This window comes from Eretmochelys imbricata, chromosome 8 (assembly GCF_965152235.1).
Source record: "Eretmochelys imbricata isolate rEreImb1 chromosome 8, rEreImb1.hap1, whole genome shotgun sequence".
NCBI classification, from domain to species: domain Eukaryota; kingdom Metazoa; phylum Chordata; order Testudines; family Cheloniidae; genus Eretmochelys; species Eretmochelys imbricata.
The window spans coordinates 95,558,227-95,571,146 of record NC_135579.1 but is presented as its reverse complement, the minus strand read 5'-3'; the positions used below and the strand labels follow the sequence as shown (position 1 = coordinate 95,571,146).

General features: G+C 47.7%; 1 protein-coding gene across 1 annotated transcript in view; it reads left to right on the top strand.

Moving 5' to 3' along the window:
* The window catches only part of ACOT11 (acyl-CoA thioesterase 11), a 63,114-nt gene extending 50,228 nt beyond the window's left edge, over positions 1–12,886 (top strand). The window contains exons 11-16 of the mRNA XM_077824081.1: positions 3,897–3,963; positions 4,310–4,393; positions 5,076–5,209; positions 8,488–8,619; positions 10,451–10,577; positions 11,790–12,886. Coding sequence (XP_077680207.1) covers positions 3,897–3,963; positions 4,310–4,393; positions 5,076–5,209; positions 8,488–8,619; positions 10,451–10,577; positions 11,790–11,945 — 700 coding nt within the window. The 3' untranslated portion in view covers positions 11,946–12,886. The remainder of the gene's footprint in view (positions 1–3,896; positions 3,964–4,309; positions 4,394–5,075; positions 5,210–8,487; positions 8,620–10,450; positions 10,578–11,789) is intronic.
* Positions 12,887–12,920: the final 34 nt, after the last annotated feature.

Sequence of the window (12,920 nt, the reverse complement as noted above, 5' to 3'; positions counted from 1 at the left end):
TATTTGGTGCTCTCAGAGGACAAGAGAAGCAGTACGGTTTAGTGGGTAAGATGGAATAAATAAACCACTTTTTGATCATGTGTTCCATTTGTGTATTGCTCCTTGTATTCTTGCTGTCCTTATTCTTGGCTCTGCTGTGAGAGTTGGACAAATCATTGAATTTCTGTGCCTCAGTTTCCCCTTCAGTAAAACAGGCATAATGATGCTCGCTTGCCTCTGTAAAACTCTTTTAGAACTATGGGTAAAAAGTGCAAAATTTTATTGTTTTTTATTATTTATTACAAGAGTGCACACACCTTATGCTGTCCCCTCAAGCAGTGAAAAAGTAACATATTGGATAGTCAGTTTTTCCCCCTGGAAGCTGCTATTTTCAGCTTAATGGAGTGTCTGCAGAACCTTGATAATAGCCCTAGTTGCATCCAAGACCAGTAATTGACTGGGTTTTGGAGAATCATAGAATTGTAGGACTGGAAGGAACCTCGAGAGGTCGTCTAGTTCAGTCCCTTGCACTCATGGCAGGACTAAGTATTATCTAGACCATTCCTGCCAGGTGTTTGTCTAACCTGCTCTTAAAAGTCTCTAATGATGGAGATTCCACAACCTCCCTAGGCAATTTATTCCAGTGCGTAACCACCTTGACAGTTAGGAAGCTTTTCCTTATGTCCAACCTAAAATGTCCTGGCTGCAATTTAAGCCCATTGCTTCTTGGCCTAGCCTAAGAGGTTAAGGAAAATGATTTTTCTCTCTCCTCCTTTTAACAACCTTTTATGTACTTGAAAATTGTTATCATGTCCCCCCTCAGTCTTCTCTTCCCCAGACTACATAAACCCAGTTTTTTTCAATCTTCCCTCATAGGTCATGGTTTCTAGCAGGGCTGGCTCTAGGATTTTTGCCGCCCCAAGCAAAAAAATTTTTGGCTGCCCCCACTTCTTTTTCATGGCTCGTCCTGCCCTCGGCTCCGCCGCATTCCCCCCCATTGCTTCCTGCAGCTCCCCCCACCGCAACCCCCCGCCCTAGCTCACCTCCGCTCCGCCTGCTCCCCTGAACGTGCCGTCACTCCACTTCTCCCCCTTCCCTCTCAGGCGAGGGAGAGGCAGCGCATTCAGGGGAGGAGGCAGAGCAGAGGTGAGCAAGGGTGGGCGGGGGAGCGCAGGAAGTAACGGGGGAGGTGGGGGATAGAGGAACCGCTCCCTGTCCCAGCTCACCTCCGCTCCACCACCGCCACCTCCCCCAAGTGCGCCACCGTTCGGCTTCTCCCTCCCTTCCTCCCTCCCAGGCTTGCCGCGCGAAACAGCTGTTTGGGCAGCGGGGGCACATTTCTAGGGGCAGCATGGCTGGCGCCGGAATGCCGCCCCAAGAAATGTGCCACCCCAAGCACCTGCTTGTTTTGCTGGCCTAGAGCCAGCCCTGTTTTCTAGATCCTTAATGGCTCTTCTCTGGACTTGAATTTTCCTTGCCCTAACAGGCTTCTTACTGCTGCCCCTGATCTGCAGGAAAGTGGGAAGCTGGCCTTTGGTCAGTTTTACATCTGTTATGAACATTATTTTATTCCCAGTCTCTCCACTTGTTTTGTCTGCATGTGCAATTGGAGTCCTGTCTTCTCCGCCCATTGTGAATCCCTATTCCTGGAGTCCTCTCTGGTCATGTGGTTGCAATGAAGCCTTGCAGAAGAGACAGCTGCTTTATTTTGTTACTTTTCAACTCTTCACCTTGGTTATATCGTGTCTCTGATTACAGATCTGGTGTTCTCGGACAAATTATACCCCAGTATCTCAGTCCCTGAGAATAAGATTGTAGTGAAGTGTGGCAATTAAGCAGTGAAAATATTTTCTTCCTGGAATGTCTTGTGGCATCTGCCCTCCTGCTTCCAGGAGTTTCATAACTTTCCCTTGAGTCCCAGGTCAATATGAGAACAAACACGTGGACCCTAAGAAGTGCTGTATCTGTCTGAATCTAGCATCAGCTGTTCACTCACTACACCAGTCCAGGGATGAATTCTGATCCTTTCTGTTACAGTAAAGGCTTCCATCAAATGACCCTAAATAAACAGCATCCTGCAAATTTGACTTGCTGTTTGTGCACAGTTCAAATATAGCGTTTGCTCCAGTGATAAAACCCAAGCTCTTCTAATCCGAGCTTGGGTTGCTGTGCACCTCCCAACACAGACGATTCAGATTTTGTTACAAACCGAATGACTAACTCTTCAGTAACACGTCCGCTGTGGCTCTCAAAGCACTTTCCAAAGGTGGATAAGTACCATCCTCATTTAACAGACTGGGAAACTGGAATGGAGATGCTAAGGCCAGATTTCAGAAGCAACCTGTTTTGGGCACCCTGCTTTAGACCCTAGGGCCTGGGCAGGTGTGGTTCCCATTGATCTGATTTGGAGTTGGTGGGTGTTCAGCACTTCTGAAAAGCAGGTCCTGGATTGTGGGCACCCAAAACCATTTCCCTGAGAGGCTCTCAGGGACTTGTCAAAGAGGTTATCCAGTAAGTTAGAGAAAGAGCTGGGAATAGAACCCAGATCTCCTGGCTCTTAGTTTGGGGTCTTGTCCTCTTGTGTAACAGGGTAGCTGACCCATTAAATGAAAGTAGGCTCAGCTCTCCTGTTCCTGTCCAAGTGTGACCCAGCTTTGTGTGAGGAGGAGGGTGGGGTGCCTGGGGGAGTTATAAATGAGAGTTCAGGGGCCTGAGAGGGGAGTTGAGAACTCCGAGAGGGAGCTCAGCAGGCAAGTTTAGAACCCAGAGTTCAGGATGGGGGAGAATCCAAAGTAAAGCGAGTTCACAGGCAGAGCTCCAGGGAGGGGATTCCCCTGGAGGACGGAGTGGTAAGAGTTCCCTGGTTGAGCAATGGCATTAGATCAGGCTGTTGAAAGAGGAGGGCGATCAGAGGGTCAAATGTCCCCAGGCAAATGTCCCCAGGCCAGAGAGCGCTGAAGGCTGAGAGCAGCCCAGGGAGATGCCTGCTGGCCAGAGAGGGCCAAAGCCTGGGGTACTATGGAGGCGTAAGCCGGCTGATGTGTCTGGGCAAGAGCTGGAACCATAGCTGGGAAGGAAACAGGGCAGAGAAACACCCCAACTAGAGGGGCGGGGTGGGGTGGGAAACACCACAGCTGTACCTGGGGGCTGGGCTGGGCTGTGGGGGAGAGATGCAGGAGTTGGACTGTTAGGATGAATGTACTGTTAGCACTGTGCTGAGGCGATTCTGTTCATGGTAGTGGGACTGTTGGTAATAAATTACTCAGTAGAGCCTTCAGAGTACGTGGGTTATTTGAGAAATCAAGGGAAAATGAGGCCAAGGGCCACTTGCAGGGCTGCCATGAGGGGGTGCCTGGGTGGAAGCCATGCATTTATAGCTTGCCTATGCCACTCCCTGACCACCTGCAGAGATTGGCCTGCCTGACCAGAAAGCCCAGCTGGGAGCCCTTCCTGTTCCAATCCAGCCCTGAACTTTGTGGCTTAGGCCCCTCCCATCCCTGACCAACAGAAGTGTTAGTGTAGACGAGGCCTTAGTTTTGCCCCATCCAGACCACTGCTGGCCTTTGTTAGAAGTAATCCTTAAAGGTTCTTTTCACCCTGTGCCTCTCCCTTCCGCCTGCAAATGATGTGCAGGATTTCTGAGGCTTTTGTTGCTCTGAGCTCCCTCAAGTTGAGCCAAGAAGAAATGGCTGTTTCAATCCACTGGGATCCTGGTCCCAAGATATTCATAAGATGACCGTGTTTTTCCTCCACTCCTTTTGTAGATCATTGCTGGAGAAGCTGCTGAAGTCAAAAACACTGCTGCTAACTTCACTTTCTCTCTCTTTCACCAGCATGGGTTTGAGATGTCCTTTTCCCTGCCACATACTGAAGATCAGTACTGCTATAACTAAAGCAATTCTCTTTGCTTTCCCTAGAAAATACATCATTTCCTGTGAACAGACAAAAGTGCCATTGTCAGTGCCCTGGGACCAAAGTAACAAGGTAAAATAACTGTCTCTGTAGGTATTGGCCATATCCTCCCTTGGCATCTAATCCCCATGTGCTGTAGGAAGGCCCAGCAGCAGGTACTAAGTAGCAGCTAGAAGTTTATACATGAATAAATATGTTCTATGGAAACAAGAAGGATGAAACCTTACCTAAAACAGCATGTGTTATAGGGATCTTAGCTGGAATAATAAATTCCTTCTTAACCCCGATTTACTCTGATTAATTCAGTATCCGAGCAGCTGCAAGCTTTGCTATAGTATCCAATGAGTTTAGATATAGGAAAACATAACTGAAGGTCAAAGTGATTTCTACTGTGTTTTCTTATGATGTTTTTATGTAGGTTTATCTGAGCTACAACAACGTTTCTGCACTGAAGACTCTTGTAGCGAAAACCAATTGGGTACTCGCCACAGAAATAGACAAGGTACTTAACCCTGCCACACTCCCAAGTAAACACTGCCTTCTTAGTCTCTTGGACTGCCTACAGTGAGTGGAAACAACTCACGTTAAGATCAGAGGAAATGTTTCAGTCATTCCCCACCCCCAGTTACTTGAATCCTAGTGTATCCAAAAGTGTTTGATGTCCCCACAACACTTTGAATAAATGGGGTTGTACCGCATGTATTCAATGAATGCGTGTCTATACTATCAACGTTCCATATACGTCCAAATGTACACTGCATACGCACAGTTATGTACATGTAAAATACATGGCTTCCAGTGATGCCGTATGATCTGCTATAGAACGTGTGCTTTAGTAAAATCCCACGGAACCCACCAACCAGAGCTGTCCTCAATTTCACCCATTTCCATTCAACACCCAGGCTAGCTAGCCTGTAAACTTCTCTTGGACAACTGTTTTGTGCTTTACTCCTGGGGGTTAATGGAGTCACCAGAACCAGCTCATAAAACACAGGCCTCGTGTACCACTAGGGATATGTGATTCTTCATGTTAATGTAATGGGGAGGGAGAGAGATCAAAGCTGTTTGGTTATATTATAATAAAGTAAAAATATGAAGGAATCTTTTTGGGGAAAATCAAATGTCATTTTAACGAAGACAGCAGGCTGTGCCTCTCACCTGTTCTGTCTGTCTCCCTCTCAAAGGTCAGGATGTACACGCTGGAGGAAGACCAGTACCTCTCCTTCCGAATAGAGATGTCCCTCTGCATTGACGCAACGCAGGCCTTCTTCCTTCTGTCAGACTTAAGAAAGAGGCACGAATGGGATAGATATTATGCGTGAGTACTTGGAGGGCAGCTAACATGTTAGGAGTGATGGTCCCTGTTTTACTGGGGATGGGGGGAGAAAGGCCCCCAATTTCTTTCCTTTGGCTTTCCTGCCTCAAAGCAACTTCCCATTCCAAAACGGTTCTTCATTCAAGCCATGCAAAGTGCTTTTTCCCCTCCATCATCCACCCCACTCCAAAACCAGTAGCGTACAGTGTAGGGAGTCCGTGGTTGGATATGTACCGACGGCGGAGCTGGCTGCCACACTGCTCACGGGTTGTACGGTGGAATAGAATCCAGGACCTTTATCTCCTAAAGCACAAGTTTCTGCCACTTGAGCGGAAGAAGACTCTCCTTTAGCTGTTGGTGACAGTAGCAAGGCTTTTATCTTCTGGAGACCAGCCCCGGGCACAAGTTAGTCAAGTGTTCTGCCCGCATGCTGGTGACACCTCTAGTCTTGTTAGCCTAGGACTGCAGTTGAGACTCCGAGCTGGCAGAGGCGTGTAAGCGCAGCAGTGAGCTGGCCCGTAGCTTTAACATTTTATGTTGCTGTCCTCTATAAAGGGGTCGAACTTCCTGTAAAATGTACCACACTCCTCTTCCCAACTCCATGAAGTGGCTGTACTGTGACTATACACTGTGACCAGCATATGTTCTTAGCTCTCCCGTGGCCTTGGATGGTCATTAGAATTGGTTTTACTGAGAGGGGGAATCTTATGCCAGGATCGTACGCCTGTCTGGTTTAAAATATCCTTTGCAGGAGGGTGTCACAGTTCCTAAAGTAACTGCACCTCTGATCCCTTTGTGGCCTTCTTGAGATTTCAGCTCTCCTTGGGGCAGGATCCCACTGTCCATTCTCTCCAGGCTGGGGATTGTAGACTGCAATTCACGGTGATCACCTCAGCAGATCTAACTTTAGGTCAAGCCCTGTTCTCTCTAAGGCAATGGCAGGGTTAACCAGCGACCAGTCAGCCTCCATAAATCAAATACTAGTTATTCAGAAGAAAAGCATTACAGAGAAAATGTTTTTAAAAACAATGAACCGTTTACGTGCAAGTCTTTGCTTAGCAAACAGTCACCCATCTTCAGCACAGAGACCCTGGCAGGCTTCAGAGTCATTCAGGTCCTTGGCAGGTCTTGTGTGTCTGGGTCACTGTCTCATGTCCCGCAGGTCTTGGAAAAAGTGTGGGTGGGGGGGCCCTCTCCCTACGTCAAAGTGGTCACTTTATACAGTTTTCAATTCTTTGTTTGCCAGGCTTCATGAACCCCATTAAACTAGTCTATATGCAATTTCCCCCAGGGGATGAGGCTTCTCCAGACTTAGCTGTATGGGGATTTGCATGAATTATCCCCCAATGATTGTAGTTCCTGCAGGAAACGCTGTAACTGCCCCATGGAGCCAGAAATACAATCCCTAGCCCATTCAGATACATAAAACACTTATAAAATGGATACCATAGTCTTTGGAGCATCCGTCACAGAAGGCACCTCTATAAGGGCTCCTCATTCTTCCAGTACTACAGCCTCGGGTGGGTGATCTGTCCTATTGTTCATTTGCACTGAATCCAGGACTTCTCCGCTCCCAGGAGCAGCCTGTGAAGTTTAAGGAGCTGTAACTTATTTTCCCAGGGACTGTCAGCTCCAAGAGGGTGGGGTGCGTGTGCGCATCAGTGGGAGCGTTCTGGACTTTTAGTCCATTTTACTGCTGGGTTGAATGAGCTACAAGGAGGTGAAATGACTTTCCCAGGTCACACAGTGAGCCGGTGATCTTTGTGGCTCTGATCCCAGCCACGAACCTCGTGTCCTCCACCAAAACCAAAACATCCCAGTGAAAGGCTCAGAAACAACCTCTAATTTCAGGCCAATCCCATCCTTCAAAGACAAACAAAACCAGACCGAGAAGGTACAGGAGGTGTCATGTCGCGATACGTGAAAAGGATTTGCATCCTACTTGACAATACAATTGAAACGTTTGGGGTCAGAAGCTGAAGAACTCGGGGCCTGATCCAAAGCTTGTTGACAGTAGTGGGGTTTGGCTCAGCCTCTTGCCAAGGGAGAGCCAAGTATGAACTTCCACAGAAGGCAACAGATATTTAGCCTAAGTAAGGATTTCAGGATGTGACTAAAAGAGAATTGTTTGGAGCAATTAATTTTGTTAAGAAAATGCTGTACTACAGGTAGTCAAACTGAGTCAGATTTCCAAAGTGGCAGGTAGGCGCCCAGGGGGATTTTCATGACCTGCATCTTTAGGTGCTTAGATGTGTTTAAAAATCTGGCCTGTAGTCCCTGGGAAAGCTGATATATCTGGGAAGGTGGCTCTGATTCAGTGGAGAAAGCTTTTTTTTTTTTTTCCTGATCCCTATGACTGATTGTAAGTTTGTCCTAACTGGCTTTTGTTTGGCTGTTATTTCTCTGGCTTTGAACTGCTTCTATCTGCAGTCTCTGGGTTACTGCTGAGTAACACCATATGGTTAGGGCTCTACCAAATTCATGGCCCATTTCACAGCCAAGGGGGTTTAAAATTAGTCAGTTTCAGGTTTTCAGTTATTTCCATCTAGAATATTACAGTATTGTAACTGAGGGGGTCCTGACCCAAAAGGTGGTCAGAGTGGGAGGGTCACAAGGCTACTGTAGGGGGGGTCATGGGGTCGCCACCCTTACCCCTGCCCTACAACTGGCAGGGGCGCTACCTTCAGAGCTGGAAGGCTGCTGGCCAGGTGCCCAGCTCTAAAACCAACACCACTGCCAGCAGCAGCACAGAAGTGAGGGTCACGGGGTATGGGGGACAAGTTACCATAGGCCTGGTTTTTCTGTCTGCTTCTTGTCTGAGTGGGGGGGCTGACAGCTGGAGCCACAGCTGCCTGCATGGAGAGGTGACAACAGCTGGAGCTACTGGCTCCCCGCATAGGGGTGGGCGTAATAACAGCTGGAGCCATGGAGAGGCTGGGGTGGTTCCCTGAGGTGGGTCTGACCTGCCCTGGGAGCAGTCTTTGCAGGGGAAGAGGATGTTTGGGCCATCCCCGTCCCTGGCTGGGACTAGCAGCTGGACCATGCACAGGGTAGGAGCCCCTGGCTGGACACCAGCTTTCTTGGGGGAGATCAGATTTCACGGTCGGATGCATTTTTCACAGCCGTGAATTTGGTAGGGCCCTGCGTACGATGGAACACTCTTGAGAGAGAGGGAGGACATCTTTTAAGGGAAGGTGTCTGGTGTCCTGGTGCTGGGAAGATGACATCATCTTGGAAGACAGCCTGAATCCTTTCCGGAATGTCCTTTTGCCTCTTTCCAGGAGCGCTGAGCTCGTGCAGCAAGTTGATGAAGACGACATGATCTACCACGTGCTTAGTCAGACTGTTAGTCAAGAAAAGAAGTCTCAGGACTTTGTCATCCTGGCGTCACGAAGAAAACCTTGTGATGAAGGGTATGTAAATTCGCAGGGCTCCAGTGACATGTTGGGTCTAGCGGGCTTACCCTGTGCAGCGCTCAGCGTTCTTCACTCGCTGGCAGTCAGTGCACAGACCAGGGACAGCAGTGGTGGGACTAGCCCATGGGGCTGGAAACGTCTAGTGTTTGGTCAGTGTGGTGGTAGCTTTTAGAGCTGCAAAGTCTGTGCTTAGTATTAGCTTAGTATTTACGCTCTCTAAAATCCCCACAGATGGTGCTTTCTCTCCTGTTCAAATGTGTCTGGGCTGTCTTTCAGTGCCCGTGGTAGACAAGTGCAGTGTATTGATCAGTTGCTGGAACCCCATACTTAAACCAACCATCTTGCAAGGGCTGTGCATCATTGGACTTATGACCTACTGAAGAAAGGATCATTTTCATGGCAAATATTTACAATGAGCCAGTGAGTGAAAAAATACTTTACCATGAAAATAGTTAATTCATAGCCTCATTTCTGTGGATCTGAAAACATCACACAGAGGAGTGATTGGCACTGGTACACAACTTCCTTTTCACTGCACAATTGGCTGCAAGAGGGATCTAAAGTAACTTGTTGCATATAGAATATGGGTGTGTTTCAATATGTAGCTTTTTGTATTGCAGATAAGATCTAGATTGATACAGAGCACTCTAGATTGCTTGGTAAGCTGTGTGTAAGCAAGTATGGATTTCAGTATGGCTAAATGTAAGCTCGTACAGCTAGGAAAAAAGAATGTCAGCCTACTTACAAAAATGGGGGACTCTCTCCTGGGAAGCAGTGACTGTGAAAATGACTGGGATCCTGGGGGACAATCAGCTGAACATGCGTCCCCATGTTGTGACCAAAAGGGCTGGTGTGATCCTTGGCTCTATTAAAAAAGAGACTATCAAATGGGAGTAGGCAGGGTTTATTACCTCTGTATTTGGCACTGGTGCGACTGCTACTAGAATCCTGTGCCCCATTCTGGGGCCCACGAGTCCAGAAGGAGTTTGTATTGGAGATGGTTCTGAGAAGAACCACAAAATGATTCAGGGTCTGGACATCATGCCTTCTGGCGAAAGACTCGGGGAACTCATTCCAGTTACCCCTTCCTAGAGAAGGGTGAGCATAGGCATGCCGTTTAGGAGATGAATACTTGTCACATGCTGTTCCTGACTATTCTCACCCTAGCCTTCTTTTTAGCCCAGTTCTTTGGCTGGGAATTTCAGAGGAGTCTCAAGGAGACTGAATTTCAGTAGGAGTTGGGTGCCTGACTCCCTTAGGCTCCTGAAAATCTGAGTCTCCAGTCCCTTGGCACCAAGTGGAATGGGAGCTCTCACTCTGACTGCAATGTATTTGCCTTAGTGTGCCTGGGGAAGGGATACCTTACCTGCTTTCGGTACCCAATATGATAAAAACACAGGGGACACTGAAGTCACAGTGATGAGATTTGTAGATAGAGACCAGATCACAGCCAGCTTCCCTCCCGTCCACCCCACCTTCTGTCCTCATTGTTTTCAGTTGATTTCATTTTTTTTTTTTTTTTTTAATCACTCCAAGATATCTTGGATGTTACTTATTTTGAAGTCAATACAAGAAGAAATGCAGAAGCAGAAGGTGGATTGTGACCGTGTAGTGCTGTGTTTCCATGCATGAATCTCTAGGCAGAGGTCATTTCCATTCTGTCACTGAGCATGTGTTGGGCCAGCAGTTGTGGGGCAGTTCTGCCACCTGCATTTCCTGGCATTGATCTGAGCAGGGTTAACTCGAGAGTTGGCATAAAATCCTGCTCCTCTCTCACCTTTTCAATACACTTGTGAACTGCTCCTAAGCGGGCTTCCTTCTCTTACAGTGACCCATATGTCGTCGCGTTCAGGTCGGTCACGCTGCCCACCCATCCACCCAACCCTGAGTACACCCGAGGGGAGACGATGTGTTCTGGCTTCTGTATTTGGCAGGAGACAGCTGAGCTAACCAAGGTGAGGCTTTCGGCTCTCTCAGCTATCTCAGGATAGCTGTGTCCCCCAGCGACAATCACTGTGGCCTTTACCTGTGTTCCATAACCAAGAGCTCGTGCATGCCGACCTGTGGTTGGTACTAGTGTGCTTTAGTTCAGCTCCCCAGTGCCCAGTTCAGAGGGGGAAAAACAGAAGGGCCTGCAAGTCTGGTGCTGCACATTCCTGTCTGTGCTGGGTTGGGGATTTGGGGGAATTTCTGGAGTCCTTCAATTTTCAAGCCCCTCCCTTTTTAAAAAAACAAAACAAAAACCTCTTCCCATCCCCCCCCCCCAACACCCTCCTTCTTACTGTCACATAACACCTCACCTTCATGTGCACACAGTTTGTCCACATTGCTCAGGTGGATAAATTATGCTACCCCCATTTTACAGGTGGGGAAACCGAGGCACAGCATGATTCCATGACTTGTTCACGGGGACAGAGGAAGCATTGAATTGAAAATGGATCCCAGATTTTCTGACTCCCAGCCCTGTCCCAGTAACCCTCCCTTGCCAAAGGGCTGCATGTCCCAGGCTGTCCCCTGCCGAGTGGATGCACCAGTGTGGTCTGAGTGTGAACTCAAGTCACTTTGACAAGAGGAAATGTTAATACTACGGACAGCTCAAGTAATAGAGGCCTAACAGTTGAACTGCATTTCAACTACTGTAGTCTGGACTGAAAGGTTTTTTCAAATTCTAAAAACCTTTTCAAAATGTCCCCTTTCCATGCTATCAGAACAGTCTGGGGCACCGTATTTGTGTCCAACCCCAACTTTTCCAAGCCCTCGTGTGCTGGCTTTGCTTTGAGCACTAAGGCTGGAATTCACCCTTGCCCACACAAAGCCAGAGGGATTGGTGGGAGCTAAGTGAGAAGCTGGGTATTCATTGCCCCCAGGCCGCAGAGGAACCTTTCCACAGCTGCTATTCCAAGTTATGGGCTGGGATAGTGGCTACTACCCTTCTGCACCCAAGGGGGGTTCACAGCCACTGGATCAGAGGAACTGGCAGTTCTATGGTCTGTACATCCCCAAACCTCTCCGCTATTCAGAGCCACTGGGGAGAGAGCCCCTGCTGAACCATGGGAAGAGGAAGTCAGTACCTATGCTGCTGCTGTACTTATTAGAAAATGACTTATGTAGGTTTCCACCTGTGGATGTCCCCATAGCTGTCTTAATGAATGTGTTGTGGATTTCAGGTGTCCTATTACAACCAGGCTGCTCCAGGATACCTAGCTTACGTCACAACTAACATTGCAGGACTGTCCTCGGACTTCTATGTTACCTTCAAAGCCTGTGAGAGATTCCTGCAGAAGAACAAGGATGAGATCGCAGTCGGGCTTCAGAATCTGTAACTGTTGGCCCTTTTTGCACAGTGCTGTGTGACTATCTTGTACATATTGAAGCGACTGGTCTGTGTAGGTGAGAGCACATGGAGAGTAATTACTTAGATAATGTTAGTGGCATTGCTAGGAGCACAATGACTTGAAATCATCTATTGTAGCATGACTAAAATCCGCTCTTCTCTCTAGTGTGCTTGATGATGGTGAGAAATGTAATGGCTGGAGCCAATCTACCTAATCAGGGAGAGGGATTATTAAGGCCAAACTCTGTGGCAACTATTATGGTTTATCTGAGTGCAAAATTTGGCCTGGGGTGGGATGGGGAGAGAGGTCCACGTGGTTCCTACATGGCCAGTGTTTCATTGTGAAGTCAGTCAGCTCATTCTAAGGTCTAGGGCAAGAGCAGCATGTAATCTGCTTAAAAAGCACTAGCCTTATTTTATTTGTATTCCGTCTTGTAACCTCATGTTCAGGAATTGACTTTCTGACAACATCACCCGCACTTGAACCTTTGTACAAAAGTAAAGGTTACTAAATGGATTATTTTTTTCACCAGTTCTTGTAATCCAGTGGAGGAACTGTCCATCTTTTAATCCAATGAAGTAAATCAGGACAGGATTTGGGTGGGGGAGAAGGCCAGCCTGGTCTCCTGTAACACGGTACTGTTGGATTTGACACACTAGGCATTATGATGCAGGATACCTCATTGATGTGCTGCAATTCCATGTTCTGTCTTTCACACACCATAAAAAGAATGGGAGTGGTAATAAAGAAGCCCCATTCACCTTCTGACCTCAGGAGTTCGTCTCGCTGGGTTTTCTTTAGTTACTGAGTATTTTTCTTGATCAGCCCCAGAGTAAGGGAAATTGAACTGTTTTCTGTGGGAAATTGATTCTTCTTGTTTAAGAATTTTTAAACCTGCACTGCTGCTGTCTGAAGGATTTGTTGGTAAATAAAGCACAACTATGGGGATGGATTTCCAGTCTT